The sequence below is a fragment of the Canis lupus genome, chromosome 2 (assembly GCF_011100685.1).
Source record: "Canis lupus familiaris isolate Mischka breed German Shepherd chromosome 2, alternate assembly UU_Cfam_GSD_1.0, whole genome shotgun sequence".
Classification (NCBI taxonomy): domain Eukaryota; kingdom Metazoa; phylum Chordata; class Mammalia; order Carnivora; family Canidae; genus Canis; species Canis lupus.
Window position 1 is genome coordinate 77,646,645 of NC_049223.1, and position 20,030 is coordinate 77,666,674.

General features: G+C 51.5%; 1 protein-coding gene across 1 annotated transcript in view; it reads left to right on the forward strand.

The window, feature by feature from the left end:
* The window catches only part of KIF17 (kinesin family member 17), a 41,846-nt gene that overhangs the window by 20,870 nt on the left and 946 nt on the right, over positions 1-20,030 (forward strand). The window contains 8 exon segments of the mRNA XM_038531751.1: positions 1-474; positions 1,376-1,462; positions 2,529-2,698; positions 4,170-4,401; positions 15,784-16,042; positions 17,830-17,855; positions 17,857-17,898; positions 19,097-19,214. Of these exon segments, the coding sequence (XP_038387679.1) occupies positions 1-474; positions 1,376-1,462; positions 2,529-2,698; positions 4,170-4,401; positions 15,784-16,042; positions 17,830-17,855; positions 17,857-17,898; positions 19,097-19,214 (1,408 nt within the window).

The following is a 20,030-nucleotide window of genomic DNA, read 5'->3' on the forward strand; positions in this document are numbered from 1 at the left end:
CCCCCGGCCTTCCACTATGAGACGGCCGTGAAGCCTGAGATCTACTCCATGGCGCACACCCTGCCCGGCGAGGATGTCTCCAAGACTGAGGTTTCTCCCGGGTTCGAGGAGCTGCCCAAGGCGGAGACCTCCAAGTCTGAGCTGTCTCTGGGGTCTGATGAGTTGTCCGGGTTCGAGGAGACCTCCATGTCCGAGGCCTTCCCCGGGCCTCGGGACGAGGCGGAGGCCAAGGGCAGATACTTCCCAGACCGGTGCCTCCACGGGGAGGCCACAGAGCCGCTGCAGGAGGGGCCTGTCCCCCAGGAGGAGGAGGAGGAGGAGGAGGAGGAGCAGCAGCCCCGGCTGTCGGCCCTGGAGCTGTTCCCCAGCCTGCACGACCCATTTGCCGAGGTGGAAGCCAAGCTGGCCAGGCTCTCCTCCACAGTGGCCGGGACAGAGGTGCTGCAGGCCGGTGGACCCAAGGTCCCCTCGCAGGTAACTGATGTCCAGAAATCCAGCAGGCAGAGCTCAGCTGGGGGCACACAGATCACTGGGCATGCACAGACGTCCAGCCTGCGCTGCTCTGGCACCAGCCCCACCGTCTGTGCAGTGGCTCTGGCTTGGTGGTGGCAGGCTCACGGGGACTGGCCTTCAGGGGTCCGGGAGAGAGCAGCTCTCTCATGCTCTGTAAATCGGCAGGGGAGAGGGATGGAGATAGGAGGCTTTGCCAGGTGGCCACCTGTTCTGCTAGTGGAGGGACACCTACCTGGGGGCTGTGCTGAGTTGCCATGGTTACACCGAGCTTCCAGGCCTGGAGATGCCCAGGAGGCCTTGGTCAGCCTTCTTGCCCTGGCAGGCTGGGGTCTGCGGGAAGGAAGGCAGCTTCTTTCCAGGCACCATCCAGAGATCCAGCTGCTTCTCCCCTCTCCACCTACTTTTATGTTTTAAATTCTCTTCTGCTTCTCTCCCTTTTGTTCTTTTCCCTCTGCTTTGCTTCCTTTCCTGTGTGTATGTGTGTGTGTAAAGAGCGCAGGTCTTTGAACCACACAGACCAGGGTTAAACCCCAGCTCTACCCTCACATAGTTGTGTGACCTTGGGCAGTCACCTCTCTGGGCCTTTGGTTCCTCTCTACAAACTGGGGGTGCTGAGCATGATTTATGGGAGGTCATGCAGGCGGCGCTCCCAGAGCACACTTCTCCCCGGTTCTCTCAGTTCTCTCTTCCCTGTCCTCTCCTCTCCTCGCCCCTGCTCCCCATGGGTCCCCTCAGCAGTGACAGACAGGAGGAGGTGGTGGTCCTGGGGCTTGGGGCACTGAAGGTGGGGAGGACAGGGAGCGGAGGATGATTCCGGCCTACTGTCCCTCTTCCTCCCCCGCCCCGGCCTCTCTCCCGCAAGCACCCTTCCCTGACCGATCTGCTGGGGCCTGGTATTGATGTCACTGGGTCTGAAGCTGAGACAACTGCCTGCCTCCTGCCCAAGACTGTGAGTTCCTCCCCCGGGCCAGACCCTCAGGTCGAGGGAGGAGTTCCCAGGAGCCTGGGTCTTCCTGTAACACTTGGGGCCTCCATGTCCTCTTCCACGAAACGGGACGACGGCCCCAGTTTATCCGAGTTGGCCTGTTGCAAAGCATTATTATTACTTCTTATTACTGATGTGATTGAGAGGCCACTATTCAGCAATATTCAGACTTTCCTTGGCCTTGGAAGCCTGTTGAAAGCATGGAGGCCCAGCGTGTGCTGAGGGTGAGGGCAACAGGGCAGGGGCTGGGGTCCCCGAGGTGCTGGCAGGGAAGCCCCGGGGTCCTGTGAGAGCCCCTTCCTCTTCTCTTCTGCTTAAGAAAGCACAACAGGCCACAGGGAACAGGAGAAGGGCTCTAAATCCACCCACATGTGTGGAGAGAGAACTACGTGCCAGCCTCTGGACTGGATCACGGGGTAGGAGCTGGCACCCTCGAGGCTCTCAGTAGATGGGAGATGGGGTGGCCAGGGGCAGCCTGGCTGTCAGGTGACACTGAGATGGGCCCCAAGCAGGGAGAAGGGGCCGCGGCCGAGCATCAGGCCGGGGGTGGCACGGGCCAAAGTCTCAGGGCTGGGAGGGTCTGGACTTTCTCAGCAATGGACCAACGAGGCCAGAGAAGCAGCAGGGTGGACGGGGTGCGGGCAGGGGAGGCAGGGGGAGGCAGGGAGGGCCCGAAGGCCGCGGGAGAAGCTGGATTTTACCGCAAACGCACTGGGAATCCACGAAAGGGTTCTGATCAGGAAAAGGCCGCGAGTGGTTTCTATTTGGAGAGAATTGCCGTAGCTGCCGTGGGAGCCTGGGTCCAGGGGCAGGAGAGCAAGACGGAAACTCTTTTGGGGTGTTGGAGGAAATGGTGGAAGTGGGAACCTGATTGGGTGCATTTTTGTAGAACTGGGTGCCTTCAAGGCAGAAGTGACCCGTCCCAGGCTGCGAGGGGCCCGGATGCTGCCGTCGGGGATGGAGGCGCCGTGAGCTCCTGTCCGGGGGGCCCGGCCTCTCTGCCTCCACCTTGGTTTCTCTCTGCACGCAGGAGGCTGGCCAGGGTCCCGAAGTGGTGGCCCAGGCCGCGGTGGCGTTGGAGCCTCCGCCTGAGCCCTTGCTGGCCGTGACAAGCGTGAGAAGGGACAGTGTGGGTGTGGAGGTGGCGGTGCTGACCGACAAGCTGCTCCCCGTCGTGGACCAGGAGCGGGTGCTGGCCCGGTGAGTGCTGGGGCTCGGGGCGGGTGGGACCCCGGGGCAGGGCAGGAGGGCGCTGTGTCCTGGGCACAGCAGCGGGGGTGTCCACAGATTCTCCACTGAACCTCCACTCCTGATGAGGCCCAAGAGGCCCTGATCCGCTCTAGGAGCGGGGGGTGCGGGGACAGTGCTAGTCAGCTGGGTGGCCAGGGCGCTGCTCGGGAACCGTGCCCCCAGCCCCTCCAGCACCTGCTTGGGGAGCAGCCTCTCTGGGAGAGAGGGAAGGGACTGTTGTCTGCCTGGCATTCGCAGGACTCCCAGGGTGGGTGGTGCGGGCTCCCCTCAGCTCCCAGAGAGCCTGCAGTGCCCCCACCCCGGGTGTGAGACCTGCTCGCCCTAGGGACCAGGCTCCCTGACCCCCTCAGAGGCTGCCCGCCTGGGGAGCTGGGCTTTCTTCACTCTGTGCAAGTCACTTAACATTCCTGAGCCTCGATTCTCACTCCCATAAATGGGAATAACGTGAGGCCCACCTCTGTGACAGCCCCTGGCTGGCGGGTCAATCACCTCCGGGCCGTGGTAAACTCAGTCCCACAGGCCACAGGTCACGTGCGAACCGAGCAGGGACTGTTGCCAGAAACCAGGATGCAAGGATGAGTGAGCTGCCCCGTTGGCCTTCAAGGGCCCACAGTCTGAGGGGAGGCAGCTACCCAGGCCCAGGGAGGACCAGCCTCCATAGCCTGAGAAGCCAGTGGGTTGTGCAGTCGACTGTCTGGGCTCCCATCCGCCTCCACCCTGCCTACCTCTACCACCTGGGCCAACTCTAAAGCTCCCTGTGCCTTAACTTCTCATCTACAAAACGGGTGATAATAAGAGCTCCAGCTTGAGAAGCTCGTCATGAGGGTCAAGTGAGACCATGCCTGCCGAGCGCCAGGCACCGAGAGAACTCTGGGCCCACGTGGCCGTGTTCAGGGGGTGGTCTGGAGCACGGGCAGGGAAGGCTTCGCAGAGGCCTCCACTTTCCGTGTCTCGTGGTAGCTTTGCTCAGCTCCACCTGAATGGGGTTTGCAGGACAGATGCCCCAGGTGGCCTCTGAGATACAGGGGGCACAGCCTGGCTGCTGGGAGAACAAGCAGCTTGGAGCACTGGAGTGAGCCGGGCGGGAGGCTGCAGAGGGAGGGGGTGAGGTACGGTGCCCCGGTGCACTGCACAGCCTTCCCCCCCAGGGCTGCTCTGGTCATGCAGGGTGTGGGGACCCTCAGCTCTGGGAGGCCCGTGCTGGCAGGTGGCAGGTGGCAGGCGGGCTCTGGGCCCGTCCTGTTGTGCCGATGAGCTCACAGGCTTGGGTGGATCTGCTCGGAGCCCCGATCCTGACCCCAGCCAGAGGCCTCCCCTTTCCGAGCCTGCGTCCATGTCTGTGAGGGGTTGTCGCAAGGACCCCACGACATCCTTCTGGACACCAAGCGCGCAGTGACAGCCGCCTTCTCCGTGCTGGCAGCCTGCAGCTGTTGGAGCAGCAGGTGGTTGGAGGGGAGCAGGCCAAGAACAAGGACCTGAAGGAGAAGCACAAGCGGCGGAAGCGGTACGCAGACGAGCGCAAGAAGCAGCTGGTGGCGGCCTTGCAGAACTCGGACGAGGACAGCGGGGACTGGGTGCTGCTCAACGTCTACGACTCCATCCAGGAGGAGGTGTGGGCTAAGAGCAAGCTGCTGGAGAAGATGCAGAGGAAGGTGAGGCCCCAGCCCACCCTGCACCCCCCCATGCCCGGTGCATTCATTGTTGCGCGCCAGCATCTAGTCAGCGCCTGCTGTGTGCCATGCTGGCCCTGGAGGCAGTCACAGTGACAGACGTATCTGCTGTGCAGGGAGCGTGTATGTGACAAATAGCACAGCGGAGAACTAAGCGACGGTGCCAGAGAGTGCTGTGAAGGGAATCCTAGAGGAGGATGGTGATGGAGGGGAGACGTTAGGGTTTGAAGGCCATGGCCAAGAAAGAATTCTTGAGACGTCTTGGGTGCAAAGAGGTGGTTTTATTAAAGCATGGGGACAGGACCCGCGGGCAGGAGGAGCTGCGCAGGGGTCATGAGAAGTGGCCCATTCTACACTCGAGGTGGGAGGGGGTTAGGGAGAGCGTGCGGCTCTAAGGAATTTTGGCAGCGACAGTTTCCTAGGACCTGGAGGGGACCTGGCTGTTGTTGGGAGAGGTCATTCACGACTGTGTAACAAAACCCTGAGTCCCTAGACCCTTCCGATGTATGTCGGTGGGGCATATGCTTGGGGGATGACTGCCAGCAGGATCTTGGCCGGGGTAGAGATAAAGGAAGTTTCCAAAGGGATTTTTATGTGTTAAAGTAGATCACAGGATCCCGGGGTTGGGGGAGCGGGCTGATATTGCCTCTCGCCCTTAGCCAAGTGTCACCATCAAGGCGGCTGAGTCCCTAGTGGAATGTCCCTCGGCCTCTTTCAAGGACTTGTCAGTGGGCTGCAGGCAGTAAGGAAATTCAATAATTTTTTTCTGCCTCTGTTTCCCACATCAGTGGCTTTATTTTTTATTTTTTCATTTTGATTTAAGTATACACATGTGCACATCACAAGTGTGCAACTTAACTCACTTGCACGGAGTGCACGCTCCCATGACACTGGCACCCACATTGGGGGACTGAGCGTTAACAGAACCCCAGAAGTTCCCAGGGCCACCTGAGGGGGTGCAGGAGGTCCTCCTGGAGGAGGCGGTGACTTCTGTGGTGGGATCTGAACCTCAGGTAAGGCGGGGCCGGGTCATGCGTGACCTGAAGGAAGAGCCTTCCGGGCCCAGGGAGGGGCTGGTGCTGAGTGTGAGATTAGTGGCACCAGGAGCAGAAGGGAGGCAGTGTGACAGAGCGCGGGGAGTGAGGACAAGACAGAGGAGGAGCTGCCATCCGCTTCCCTGGGGGCTCTGGGCCCCCCATGTCCCCCTTGCCCGGCCGCAGGACACCCCTTGTCCCCGCCTGACGCTGCCAACCCAAGCATCTCGCCAAAGCAGAAGTTGATGCTTTTTCCTCTTTGAACCCCTGTCATGTTTACATTTTCTTGGATATTTTTGTGCTTTTTCTTAATACCCCTTTTTATGTTTTCAGCCAAATTTGTTCTTCCCGAGATGTCTTCTAATGTGGTCTACGCACCTAAGTCTGAAAAAGAATTATTTCTGGAGTTCCGTTAAGGTCCCAGTTTACATCTCTTTTATTTCTGTCCATTTCCACTTTAAGGCTTTTGGATTGCTGATTTAAATGTTCCTACGTGTGAATTTAAGGAAATTGTATTCACGTCAGGATGTTGGGGTACGCTTTGGTTCTGCGTGCTCGTGCTTTGGGGAGAATTTTCTGCTGCTGAAGTGTTTTGATTTTCATTTCCTGGTTCTTATAGTAGCTTTGATTAGCTACTTCTGCTCTTTTCTGTTCTTTTTTGTTGTTGTTGTTCATTTTTTAAAAAAGATTTTTATTTATTCATTTGAGAGAGACACAGAGATAGAGAGAGCACGAGCTGAGGGAGGAGCAGAGGGAGAGGGAAAAGCTGGCTCCCCACTGAGCAGGACCCCAGGATCATGACCCGAGCTGAAGGCAGATGCTTAACCGGCTGAGCCACCCAGGCGCTCCTCTTTTCTGTTTATTTTGCAGTGTCTTGTGTTTCTGCATTTTCAGTACCGGCTGAAAGCAGAGGTGAAGGTTTGGACGGCTGGCTGGGTTTGCTCAGTCCACAGCATGCTCTTCTGTTCATATAGGGAAGTGCAGTGTTAAATAGACTGTCCCCTACTGCTGTGTACTTAGCATATCACCACAATGGAGTTGCCTAAAATAACACACATTTCTTATCTCACAGTTCTGTGGGTCGGGGTCCAGCTCCAACATGGCTGGTTCCTCTGCTTTGAATTCCAGAGGGCTGGAACCAAGGTGCAGGCAGGGCTGCGTTTCCTTCAGAGGTTCTGGTGAAGAATCCATGTCCAGGGCCATTCGGGTTGTTGACAGGATTCAGTTCTATGTGGTTGTAGGACTGAGGTTCCCAAGTCCTTGCAGGCTGTCTGCTGGGGTTCGTTCTGTTTCTAGAGGCTGCCTGCCTTTCTAGGCTCATGACCCCCCTCAAAGACTGCCAGGGCCAGCCGCTCCTAGGCTTCAGCTCTCTGACTCGACTCCTGTCTCCTTCCTCTGAAGCATCTCTTCTAATGCCTGTCCTCTGCCTGGCTCTCTGCTCCCCTGTGTAAAGCCTGTGTGGTTACACTGGGCTCACCAGATGATCCAGGATAATCTCCCCCATTTTAAAGCCAACAGATTAATAACTTCAATTCCATTTGCAAAGTCCTTTTTGCTGTGTAAGGGAACATAGTCACAGGCACATACCAAGGGGTGGAAATCATAGGGGTCAAGACCTTCCTTCCAAATTTTGTTCTCACTTTTGGGTTCTCTCTCTCTCTCTTTCTCTCTCTCTCTCTTTCTCTCTCTCTCTCTCTCCAGGTGGGAGGGTTCAGTGTGTCCTTTGTAATTTTCTTTTGTTTCTTTTTTAAAAAATATTTATTTGAGAGAGAAAGAGAGAATGAGCAGGGGGGAGAGACAGAGGGAAAGGGAGAAGCAGACTCCCCTCTAAGCAGGGCCTGAGGACGGGCTCAGTCACAGGACTCTGGGATCATGACCTGAGCTGAAGGCAGACGCTTAACCACCTGAGCCACCCAGGTGCCCTGTGATTTCCTCTTGTTTCTGTAGGACTTTTTATTTTGCACCTCAAGGGGTCTCCCACATCTAAACACCCCCCAGAAGCAGTGCCTTGCAGAGACTAACCCCTCGGTCTCTATAGAGACTTGCAGAGAAAGGTTCATCTTGGAGAGAGTGACTCACATTCCAGTCTCTTCCATTGGTTTCACAGTATCAGATCTGTTGTCAGTATTTTCCCACTCAGAGTGAGGCTTTCTCTCTTGGGGAGGTATTTTATCTGCTTCCAGCACCTTGCCCTTCCCCTTCCACCCTTTCCTGGGTGCTTTCCACTCATCCCCGCTGTGGGGCGGGCCCACCAGTCTGCTGGACTTCTGGTATTTTGGACCTGCTGGTGGAGGCTGAGCGGAGGGTGGTTTCGTTTTCTCTCACTGTTTTATGTGTTGTTTTAGAGGGTCTCCCTGGAGAGATTCAGATATGGGTAGCTTCCATTATCCCCAGGTATCTAGAACTGAGAGAGAGAGAGTGAGAGAGCACACAAGCAGCGAGGAGGGGCAGAGGGAGAGGGAGAAGCAGACTCCCCACTGAGCAGGGTGTCTGACAACAAGGGGCTCAATTCCAGGACCCTGAGATCATGACCTGAGCTGAAGGCAGACACTTAACTGACTGAGCCACCCAGGCACCCCAGCTTTTGTTTTTGAATATAAACAAATATGTGTGTGTGGACAAATCCGCCATCCACACATGTACATACGTGTATATACAATCTCCCTTCTTAGATCAAAGTAGCTACAAACACACTTTCCTCTGCCTAGACTTTTTTCACATAACGATACGTCCTGGAGGTCACTGGGTAGCAGTCTCTAGAAGTAGTCCTCATTCCTTTTTATAGCCACGTGGCGCTCCATTGTGGGGGTGTGTCATTGTTTATTCCAGCAGCTCTCTCTCTCTTTCTCTCTCTCTCTCTTTCCTTAAGTAGATTCCACACCCAGCGTGGAGCCCAATGCGGGGCTTGGACTCCCAACGCTGAGCAAGACCTGAGCTGAGATCAAGAGTCGGACACTTAACCATCGGGCCACCCAGAAGCCCCTCCAGGAGCTCTCTCCTGATGGGCATTTGGGTTGTCTCCAGGCTTTTGCTATGATAAAGAGCTCTGTAGTGAATAATCTGTGCACGCTACTTTTAGATTTAGGGTGGGTTTCTTTAGAATTGATTCCTCCAGCTGGGACTGCTGAGACAGAGTGAATGCCTATGTGATTTGGATAGCTGTTGCCAACTTCTCCCAGGGTCGGGGGGGGGGGGGGGGGGCGCTGAGGGGAATCCTTTTGCATTTCCATCAGCATGTATGAGTGTGCTTTCTTATAGCCTCGCCAGGTTGCATTTTTCTTACTGTTGAGCAAGGCTGAGACATTTTTTCATATGTTTTAGGGATGACTGCACTTCTTTCCCTCTGAACTGGGTTCACATCTTTAGCCCATTTTTCTGTAAGGTGGTGCTTCCTCTCCTTTCCCCACTTGTAGAAACCTTAACAGCAGGAGTATTGTAACTAATATTAGGAATATCAATATTCCTTGGTGTGTGACCTGTTTATCTGTGAAAGATGTTGGAAATATTTCTATTTCACTTGCATTTGTCTTTTTACTATGCTTTATGGTATTTTGGCTAGACAAAAGAATATTTTTAAGTTTTATTTTGTCAAATTATCAACTTTCTATCGTTGCATGTAGATTTGTAGTCAGTTGAGAAAGTTCATTTATGTTTCCTTCTAGAACTTGTATAGTTACTTTCTTTTTTATTATTCATTTATACTAAAAAGTATAAAGAGAGAGAGAGAGAGAGAGTGAGTGGGGTGAGGGATAGAGGGAGCGGGAGAGAGAGAATCTCAAGCAGACTCCCCATGAGTGAAGAGCCCAAGATGGGGCTTGATCTCACAACTCTGAGATCATGACCTGAACTGAAATCAGGAGTCAATGCTTAACTGAATGAGTCCCCAGACAGCCCATCTTTATTTCTTTTTACATTAAATTTGATCCACTTGGAATTTATCCTGGTGCATGTGTGGGGAGCTGATTCAATTTTATCTGTTCCACATGGCTCTCCTTGTTTCCTAGGAGAAACTTTTTGTTTTCAAAAAGTCCATTTATTCTTCACTAACTTCACCTGTTGCCTTTATTGTAAGCTAAAGTTCTATAACCATTTAGAGATGTATTTCTGATTTTTCTACTAATTTCTCTTGCTCTATTCATGTACCAGTGCCAACCACTTTATTTGATATTCAGGGACTTTTTTGTTTTTTGTTTTTTGTTTTGTTTTCAGGAGGAAAGATATACAATTTTTATTTGATGTTAATATTTTTACATCGTATGGGGGTCTAAGAGAAGGAAGTGAAAACCCTAAAGAGATAGACCTGGAGGACTTATATACTATTTTAACAAAGGGCCATAAACTTGTGGTGAAGTGTCAAAAGAAAAGTATTTTGAGCTTCTAGGGGCAGCAAATTGTGGGAAGGTAAGTATATGGGGGAAATTAATGCAAGATAAGTGTTCTTTAAAAGGTTTATTATGCAGATTCCTCTTGATGCTGTCACTGGGATGATAAATCTAGCATCATCTCCAGTGATTAAGAGCAGTTCCACCCCTCTTGTTGAGAGAAGGGAGGGGGAATACCTTCACAAAGAGAAATTTATGCCCTTTATGCCCTGCTTTTAGGCAAATGGGGGAGGGTAAAGAGCTTTTTTCTGTGTCTGCTGTTTCTCAGTTGCCTTCAGCTCAAAGTAATTCTTATACCAAAGTGGAATATTTTGGGGTACCATATTCTGATCCCTTTCACCTCTCAGTGGCAACCCTTAATCAATAGGAAGCTAGAAGCTAGCAGACAAATGCCCTAGATACCCTCCTAGGAGGCATTGTGTAAGGTTTTTCATTGAAAGCAGTGGAATCTAGCTCCCACTGCCTTCAGCAATGACTTATATAAAACACCTTTAGAGTGATTCTCACTTTTGTCTTTTCCTTACCAAGTTTCCTGGCTTCATTTTCCATGTAAATTACTGCCTTTAAATTCTCTATTAGCCTTTGTTTTTAGGGAAATCCAAATCAAGACAATCTTCTTTTTTTTTTTAATTTTTTTTTATTTATGATAGTCACACAGAGAGAGAGAGAGAGAGGCAGAGACACAGGCAGAAGGAGAGGCAGAGACACAGGCAGAGGGAGAAACAGGCTCCATGCACCGGGAGCCTGACGTGGGATTCGATCCTGGGTCTCCAGGATCGCGCCCTGGGCCAAAGGCAGGCGCTAAACCGCTGCGCCACCCAGGGATCCCCAAGACAATCTTCTTGATTTTACTTCTTCTGATCAGGGACTTTGTAATATGTTTTATAATTTCATAGGGCTAATCTTCTGTCAATGATCTTCTATTCCAGGTTTTCTGTATATTCTTACTTGTTTGTTTTTTTTCAAAATGAATTATATAAATGACTGGGTTCTAGGGCAACAGTAAAAAGGGGAGAGAAGTACAGAAAAAAAATTGGTGGAATTTTTGGGGGAATCACATTATATCTATACATTAACTTGAAGGTATTGATACCCTCATGAGGCTGGATTTTTCTGTCCAGGATCGTGGTATATCTTCTGTTAGTTCAGATCAATGTTGGTGTCACTCAAGAATATTTTATAAATTTCCCCCCATCGGCTTTGAACATATCTTGTTAATTTCACACCTAGGTATATTTTATTTGCTTTCTTCTGTGGGGTATCCTGTTCCATTGTGTCTTCTCACTAAGTTTTATTTGTAAAATGAAGACTATTGGCTTTAAAAATATTTTTTAAAAGATTTTATTTATTTATTCATGAGAGACAGAGAGAGAGAGAGAGAGAGAGAGGCAGAGATACAGCAGAGGGAGAAGCAGGCTCCATCCAGGGAGCCCGACGTGGGACTCGATCCTGGGTCTCCAGGATCAGGGCCTGGGCTGAAGGCGGCGCTAAACCTCTGAGCCACCTGGGCTGCCCTTAAAAATATTTTTAAAAAATTGTGAAATAGAAGGGAACACTTCTTAACTTATTCTATGGGGCCAATATCACCTGATACCAAAACCATACAAAGACATAACAAGAAAACTATAGACTAATCCTTTTTATGAATACCAACACAAAATGCTCCACAAAATACTAGCAAACCAAATCTATATCATGCCACAGTGGGATTTATCCTAGGAATGCAAGGTTGGTTTAGTATCCCAAAATCAATTAATCCAATATACCATTTCAATAGAATAACAGACAGAACTCACATGATCATCTTAATAGATGCAGAAAAAGTTTTTGAAAAAATTTAATGCCTGTAGTGATAAAAACACCCAGGAAACTAGGAATAGAAGGGAGCTTCTTCATTCTGATAAAAGGCATCTATGACATGTCATACTGTAATGGTGAAAGATTGAATGCTTTCTCTCTAAGAGAAGAAACAAGACAAGAATGTCTGCTCTCACCACTTCTATTCAACACTGGGCTGGAGCTTCTAGCTAGGGCAGTTAGGTAAGAAAGTGAAATAAAAGGCATTGAGATTGAAAAGGAATAGGTAAAACTATTTCTATTTGCAGACGACATGATCTTTTATGTAGAAGATCCTAAGGAATCCACTAAAAACAAAACAAAACAAAATCCAAACCCTAACTACGAGAATCAATTAACAACTTCAGCAAGGTTGTAGGATACAAGATCAATAAGCAGAAAACAATTTTATTTCTACATACTTGCAATGAACAATCCACAAATAAAATTAAGAAAACAATTCCATGTCTGGCACAGTCTGTACAGCATGTGACTCTTGATCTCAGGGTCATGAGTTCAAGCCCTGCATTGAGTGTGGAGCCTACTTAAAAAAAATGTATAATATCCAGGGATCCCTGGGTGGCGCAGCGGTTTGGCGCCTGCCTTTGGCCTAGGGCGGGATCCTGGAGACCCCAGATCGAGTCCCACATCGGGCTCCCGGTGCATGGAGCCCACTTCTCCCTCTGCCTGTGTCTCTGCCTCTCTCTCTCTCTCTCTCTGTGACTATCATAAATAAATAAAAATTAAAAAAAAATGTATAATATCCAAAAACATTAAAAAAGAAAACAATTCCATTTGCAATACATCAAAAAGAATAGAATACTCAGGAATAAATTTAACAAAAGAAGTGTAAAGCTTATATTCCAAAAAACTATAAAACATTGTTGAAAGAATTTAAGAATATCTAAATAAATGGAAAGATATCCCATGTTCATGGATTGGAAGACTTAATATTGATAGGATGGGAATACACTTCAAACATCTACAGATTCAAGGCGGTCGCTATCAAAGTCCCAACTGGCTTCTTTGCAGCATTTGACAAGCTGACCCTAAAGTTCATATGGAAATTTGAGGGACTCAGAATAGCCAAAAACAATCTTAAAACGAACACAGTTGGAGGACTCACACACAATTTCAAAACTTGTTACAAAGTTACAGTAATCCAGACTGTGTGGTACTGGTATAAAGACAGCATATAGGTCAATGGAATGGAATTGAGAGTCCATAAATAAACTTTTGTGTTTATAGTCAGTTGATTTTTAACAAGTGTGCCAAGATGATTCAGTGGAGAAAAGACAGTCTTTTCAACAAATGGTGCTGGGATAACTAGATGGCCAGCATGGCAAAGAATGATGTCAGACCCCAACCTCACACCATATACACAAATTAATTCAAAATGGATCAACAGGGCAGCCCAGGTGGCTCAGTGGTTTAGCGCCTGCCTTCGGCCCAGGGCGTGATCGTGGAGACCCGGGATCGAGTCCCACATCAGGCTCCCTGCATGGAGCCTGCTTCTCCCTCTGCCTGTGTCTCTGCCTCTCTCTCTCTGTGTGTATCTCTCATGAATAAATAAATAAATAAAATCTTAAAAACAAAACAAAATGGATCAACAGACTAAACATAAGAGCTAAAACTGTAACACTCAAAGGTGTAAATATTTGTTACCTTACATTAGACATTGCTGGGGTGCCTGGGTGCCCAGTCAGTTAAGCAGCTGCCTTCGGCTCAGGCTATAATTTCAGGGTCCTGGGATCAAGCCCTGTGTTGGGCTCCCTGCTCAGCGGAGAGTCTGTTTCTCCCTTTCCCTCTGTGTACTCTCTTTTGCTCTCTTTCTCCCTCACTCTCAAGTAAATAAAAAAAGTCTTAAAAAAATTAGACACTACTTTCTCGGGTCTGATATCAAAAGCACAAGCAACAAAGGAAAAAATACATTGGGCTTAATCAAAATGAAAACTTTTGTGCTTTAAAGGATACTGCAAGAAAGAGAAAATACAGCCCATAGGATGAGAGAAAATATTTGCAAATCATCTATATCCCAATAAGGTGCTTATATCCAGAACATATAAAGAACCCTTACAATTCAAGAATAAAAATACAATCTAACTTAAAAATGGGCAAAGGATCTGAGCAGACATTTCTCCAAAGAAGATAAACAAATGGCCAGTCAGCACAAGAAACTGTGCTCAACATCATTAGCCACCAGGGAAAGGCAAATGTCTACAATGCAAAACTGCCATCTATGGTATAGAGATACCACCTCACGCCCGCAAGGGAAACTGTAATAAAACAGATAGATGATAACCAATGTTGGTGAGGATGTGGAGAAATTAGTGCCTCATACATTGCTGGTGGGAATGGAAAATGGTGCAGCTGCTTTGGAAAATAGCCTGGCAGTTCCTCAGTGGGTGAAACATAGTGTTAGCCTGTGACCCAGCAGTTAACAAGCAAGAGAAATGAAACTATGTCCACAGAAAAACTTGTACACCAAGGTTCATAGCAGCCTTATTCATTGAAGCCCCAAAGTGAAAACAGTCATGAATGGAAAAATAAAATGTGGTATAGTCACATAATGGAATATTATTTGGCGATAGAAAGGAATGAAATCTTGGGGCTCCTGGGTGGCTCAGTCATTTAAGCATCCAACTCTTGGTTTCAGATCAGGTCGTGATCTTGAGGTCGTGACATGTGTCGGGCTCCATGCTCATGGGGAAGTCTGAGACTTGTTGCCTCTCCCTCTGTCCCTCCCACTCTTTCTCTCAAATAAATAAATAAATCTCAAAAAAAAAAAAAAAAAAAGGAATGAAGTCCTGAGACCCAGATAAACCTCAAACACACTGTATTAAGTGCAAGAAGCCACACACAGAAGACCGCATATTGTATGATTACATGTATATGAAAGCTCTGGAATGTGCAAATCTGGAGTGACAAAGTAGACTGTGGTTGCCTAGGGACTGGCGGTTGGGGAGAAGTGGAGGATGAGTACCTGTGGGTTTGAGGTTTATGTTTGGATGGTGAAATGTTCTAAAACACACTGTGGTGACAGTTGTGCAACTCCAAATAGGCCAAAAACCGTTGAATTGTACGTGTCAAACGGGTGAATTGTATGACCTGTGAATTATACCTCAACAAATCCGTTACAAAAGTCATTGTGAAGGATTCTGGATGTATAAAAATATAAAGCTGCTTACCATTAATACCACATATCTATCCGGCTTAAGAAATGGAGCATTAATTGCCCCCCTATGTCCTACCTCTGTTCTCAGCTGGTTACATGTGATGACCATTTCTGTGAACCTAAAACACCCTTCTTTACTAATCAAACAGTACCTTCCAGGCAACAGGCCACTTGCCAGGGGTCTTGGGGCTCAGGGAGAGGGCTCATGGATAGGGTTGTAGCTGGGAGTCACCTGTGCTTGGAGGGCTCTCCCTTCAGGCAGACCCGGGCAGGAGATCAGAAACACCTGGAATCCCAGGTCACATCAGGGTCACATCCAGGTGGGTCTGACTCTGAAGGCCGATGGCTGTCACATCATAACTGACCGTGGTAATGGGGGGGCCGGAGCGCTACTGAGTCTGAGAGCTTACACCCTCGGCTCCCCTTAGGGAGAGGATTTATGCAATTTTCTTTTTTTAAATATTTATGTATTTATGATAGACATAGAGAGAGGCAGAGACACAGGCAGAGGGAGAAGCAGGCTCCATGCAGGGAGCCCGACGCGGGACTCGATCCCCGGTCTCCAGGATCGCGCCCTGGGCCAAAAGCAGGCGCTCAACCGCTGAGCCACCCAGGGATCCCGGGTTTATGCAATTTTCTGAGATCTTTTAGGACATTGAATGCCGAGGCTCCTGGTTAGGGTGTTTGTGTGGGATTGCCCCAGAGGGCCGGCAGGGGGCGCCGGCGAGCAAGTTCTCGCCCTGTTTTCTGCGGGAGCGCACAGTAGGTGCTCATCTAGGGCTGGGGGCAGCCGGGAGGCGGGCGCGGGCGGATGCGCGGGTGCGCGCACGGATGGCGAGCGGCCGGCTGGAGGCCCAGGCGGCGGGCGCGGGGCGCGGGGCGGGGGCGGGGGGGGGGGGCGCTCACCGCTCGGCCGCCTGCTGCCCCCTGCTTTCAGCTGCGCGCCGCCGAGGTGGAGATCAAAGACCTGCAGTCGGAGTTCCAGCTGGAGAAGATCGATTACTTGGCCACCATCCGGCGGCAGGAGCGTGACTTCATGCTGTTCCAGCAGCTCCTGGAGCAGGTGCAGCCCCTCATCCGTCGGGACTGTAACTACAGCAACCTGGAGAAGATCCGCCGCGAGTCCTGCTGGGACGAGGACAGTGGCTTCTGGAAGATCCCCGAGCCCATCATCATAAAAACCAGCCTCCCAGTAGGTCAGGTGCTCGGCTGTCCCCTCGGCCTCCTCCGCGGGGCTGGCCCTCCTGCAGGCTGCGCGGGAGCCAGGGGTCCCCACCCTTGCTGGCTGTGCGTGCAGCAGCCCCGGGGCTCCCGCGGCTCCCGAATGGTGGGGACCTGAGAGACAAGTGGTGTGTCCCGGGGTCAGACAGATGTGGGTTGGAATTCTGGCTCCACTGATGAGGTTTTGGAATATAGGTGAGGTCCGGAGCTGACGACCAAGAAAGAATTCTTGAGACGTCTTTGGTGCAAAATGGTTTTATTAAAGCCCAGGGACAGGACCCACGGGCAGGAAGAGCTGCTGCCCCGGGCCTGTGAGGGGTGGCTGACCATGCACCTGGGAGTTGGGAGGGGCTTGAGGATAGGGTACTCTCTAAGGAATTTTGGAAGCAAGGTTTCCAGAACCTTCAGGGGGCTATTGTTGGGAAAAGGTCATTTATTACCCTCTAATAAACCTTAGTCACGAGACCCTTCAGATGTATATGGGTGGGCCGTGTGCTTAGGGGATGATTGCCAACATGGAATTTGGGGTTTAGAGATAAAGAAAATTTCTTTTTTTTTTTTTTTTTTAAGATTTTATTTATTTATTCATGAGAGACAGAGAGAAAGAGGCAGAGACATAGGCAGAGGGAAAAGCAGGCCCCATGCAGGGAGCCCAATGTGGAACTCGATCCTGGGACCCCAGGATCACGCCCTGGGCTGAAGGCAAGTGGTAAACCGCTGAGCCACCCAGGAATCCAAGATAAAGAACATTTCTATAGGAATTTATATATGTTAAAGTAGATTCACAGGATCCTGGGGGTCGGGCTAAGATTGCCTCTGGCCCTTGGCAAAGTATGAACATTGAGACAGTTGAGTCCCTAGAGGAATGTCCCTCTGCCTGTTTCAAGGACTTGTCAGTGCGCTGCCCTGAGCTCGTGCTTTGTCTTCAGCTAGCCCTGTGTTCCCCCATCACCACCACTCCCGGTGTGACCTCTTTGGGACTCAGTGTCCTCATCTGTGAAATGGGGGTTAGTGACCGCACCTTCTGGCAAGACCACTGGGTGGCTAAGCATGTGTTCATGCGTGTGAAAGCCTTAGCGCCCTGCCCAGCCCATGGGAAGTGCGTGGTCTGTTTTATACCCGTCATGACCATCACTCATGACATCCTCCAAAAACCCTGTGGCGGACACCTGAGGAGATGGAATCTCAGACAAAGTGACAGAACTGGAGTCCCAGTCAGAGCAGTGAGTCAGTCGTAGGACCAGGGACAGAAACTGGCCTTTCAGCACCGATCCCCCTGCTCAGAGAATGTTCGTTCAGGTCTGAGTTTATGGAAGGCCAACCGGCTCCGTTTCCCCAATGCCAGCATCACCAGCAGGGTGTCTGTCTCCTGCCCCCCCACCCCTACCCCAACCTGCTGGAAGCAGGGGAATGGCTGCTTTGACATCTGAGCTCTCCAGTTGTCTATTTCCCAAAGTCAGCCTTTGGCTTGGGCTGGGAAGTGTAGTCCCCAGGCCCCAGGCCTGTGCTGGGCCTGACCTGTGAGTCTGGGGGAGTGCTGCCGCCGGCCTGGGCCTCTGGCCTGTGGACTAGGAACTAGGCACCAGGCGGGGACCAGGGACCAGGCCAGAGCAGGGACCAGGCGGGGAACACGGACCAGGTGGGACCAGGGACCAGGCGGGGAACAGAGACCAGGGGGAGACCAGAGACCAGGCAGGAGCAGGGACCAGGCGGGGACTAGGGACCAGGCAGCAATGACTTCAGCTTGTATTTGTCATAGCAGTTCCAACAGGGCCACAGAACAAGGCGGTCCTGCAAAACCTCGGCAGCAGACAACAGTGAACCGGGCACGGTAAGGCCTCTGGGAGAAGGGGAGTGAGGCTCGGGGAGCTGGCAGGGCCTCGCACCCACGGCATTCGTGGGTCAGCATTCCTACAGGACACTGGGCTACTACGTTCATCCCACCTGAGGACCAAAGCAGGAGGCCGAGCCTGGGTCTTTTCCATGTAATTCTGTTGGACCCTCCACCTGCTCTGGCCCTCAGTCAGGGGCACTTCTGGTCATAGAGACCAGAGGGGACGTAGGTGGTTCGAGGTAGCCCATCCCAAGGCTGCGTCGTCAATCCCAGAGGCCAGGCCGTAGGTTCGGCTTCCCTGGGCCCTTGCTGGGATCCTCAGACCAAAGGGCCCTCCAGGATCCACAAAACAATAATTGGGCTTTTAACGTCACTTTGTCCTCATATATCCCGTGTTTTGCGTTACACAGAAATACACCTCCTCAAAGCAGAGGTCAGGAAACTTTCCAGCAAAGCACCACGTTTTGCTGTGTCCTTCCTCACCTCTGGCTCTGCTTCCCTTGGAGTGCTGGCGTCAGACTCAGGCAGGCCTCCTCAGGGAGGCAGGATGGCCGCTGCCAGTTGGTGATCCAAGAGGAAGAGACCCAGTGTCTTCCCACATCTTAAGCCCACCCTTGTGGAGAGATTCTGGTCAGCTCTGCCTGGCTCAGCTGCCCGCCCTCGGACCAATGACTATGTCCAGAAGGAAGACCTAGTGCTCTGACTGCTTCAGGCCGGGTCACATGCCCGGTTGTGCAGCAGGGGGTGGGCGAGGGGGAGTGGCGGTATTAGGATGCTGTGAACCAGATCGCCTCACCAGGACCCTGTCAAGGGGGAGAAGGGCGGTCCCCGAAGGAAGATTTCAGGCTGAGGCGAGCAAGTCCCTTAGAGTGGTGCAAAAGTCACAGTCTTTGTTGTTAAGAGGCTGGGGCCCCAGTTCTAATGACCTGGATGGTACCCCTGGGCTGACTACTGTATTATTCCTTCTATGAATATGTCAGGATGGGTTTGGCCTAGGTGGTGGTAGAACGAGGAAGGGGGGCGGCGTGGGCTTGGCCGCCGTTGTGACTCTCCTGCCCTGAGCTGCCTGGCTCCCACTCCAGGAGTCTGGGGTCTGCAGTAGGGTCCACAGAGTGGGACCCCCACCAGGCTTGCGGGGGTAAGAACTGTACAATCACAAGGGGTCTTGACCCACGAGGATCTGGACTCCCAGCAGGAAGAAGACCGCTACAGGCTGATGCTCAGTCGGAGCGACAGTGAAAACATTGCCAGTAACTACTTCCGGTCCAAGCGAGCCAGCCAGATCCTCAGCACGGATCCCATGAAGAGCCTCAGTGAGTGCCAGGCCCACCTCGTCCCCCAGCCCCTCCCCGGGTTCTCTGCCAACAGGGAGAGGCACGATGGGTGAATTGGGGTCGGCCCGGGTTAAAACCCCCTTCCCGTCCCTGAGCCTCGGTTTCCTCAGCTGCACCTGTCGAGGCATGCCATCTCTCCAGGGTTGGGTGAGAGGAGGCGGGAAGTGGCCCAGCCCAGTGCCTGGCACATGGTACCTGCTCAGTGCCCAGACTCCCTCCTCCCTGCCCCTTGGCCTCCTGGCAGAGAGCTGTGGAGTTTGGTTCCCCCCCACCAACCCCCTGGCACATGGGCGGCCTGGGACACACAGCTGGGGTCCTGGCATGTGCGGCCCTGTGCGGCTCAGGGGCTCATCAGCTTCCGCAGGTGCCAGTAGGGTGGCTCTCTCCCACCAAGCCAAAGGGGGCAGACAGGGCCACAGAAGCAAAACACTTCTAAAAGCCGGAATTGAAAATCACTTTGCTCTTCCATTTCTTTTTTTAAAGATTTTATTTATTTGAGAGCGAGCAAGTACAGAGGGAGGGGCAGAGGCAGAATCTTTTTTTTTTTTTTAGTTTTATTTATTCATGAGAGACAGAGAGAGACACACAGAGAGAGAGAGGCAGAGACACAGGCAGAGGGAGAAGCAGGCTCCATGCAGGGAACCCCGACGTGGGACTCGATCCCGGGTCTCCAGGATCACACCCTGGGTGAAGGCGGCGCTAAACTGCTGGGCCACCCGGGCTGCCCCCTAGAGGGAGACTCTTAAGCAGACTCCCTGCTGAGTGCAAAGCCCAACTCAGGCCTTGACCTCACAG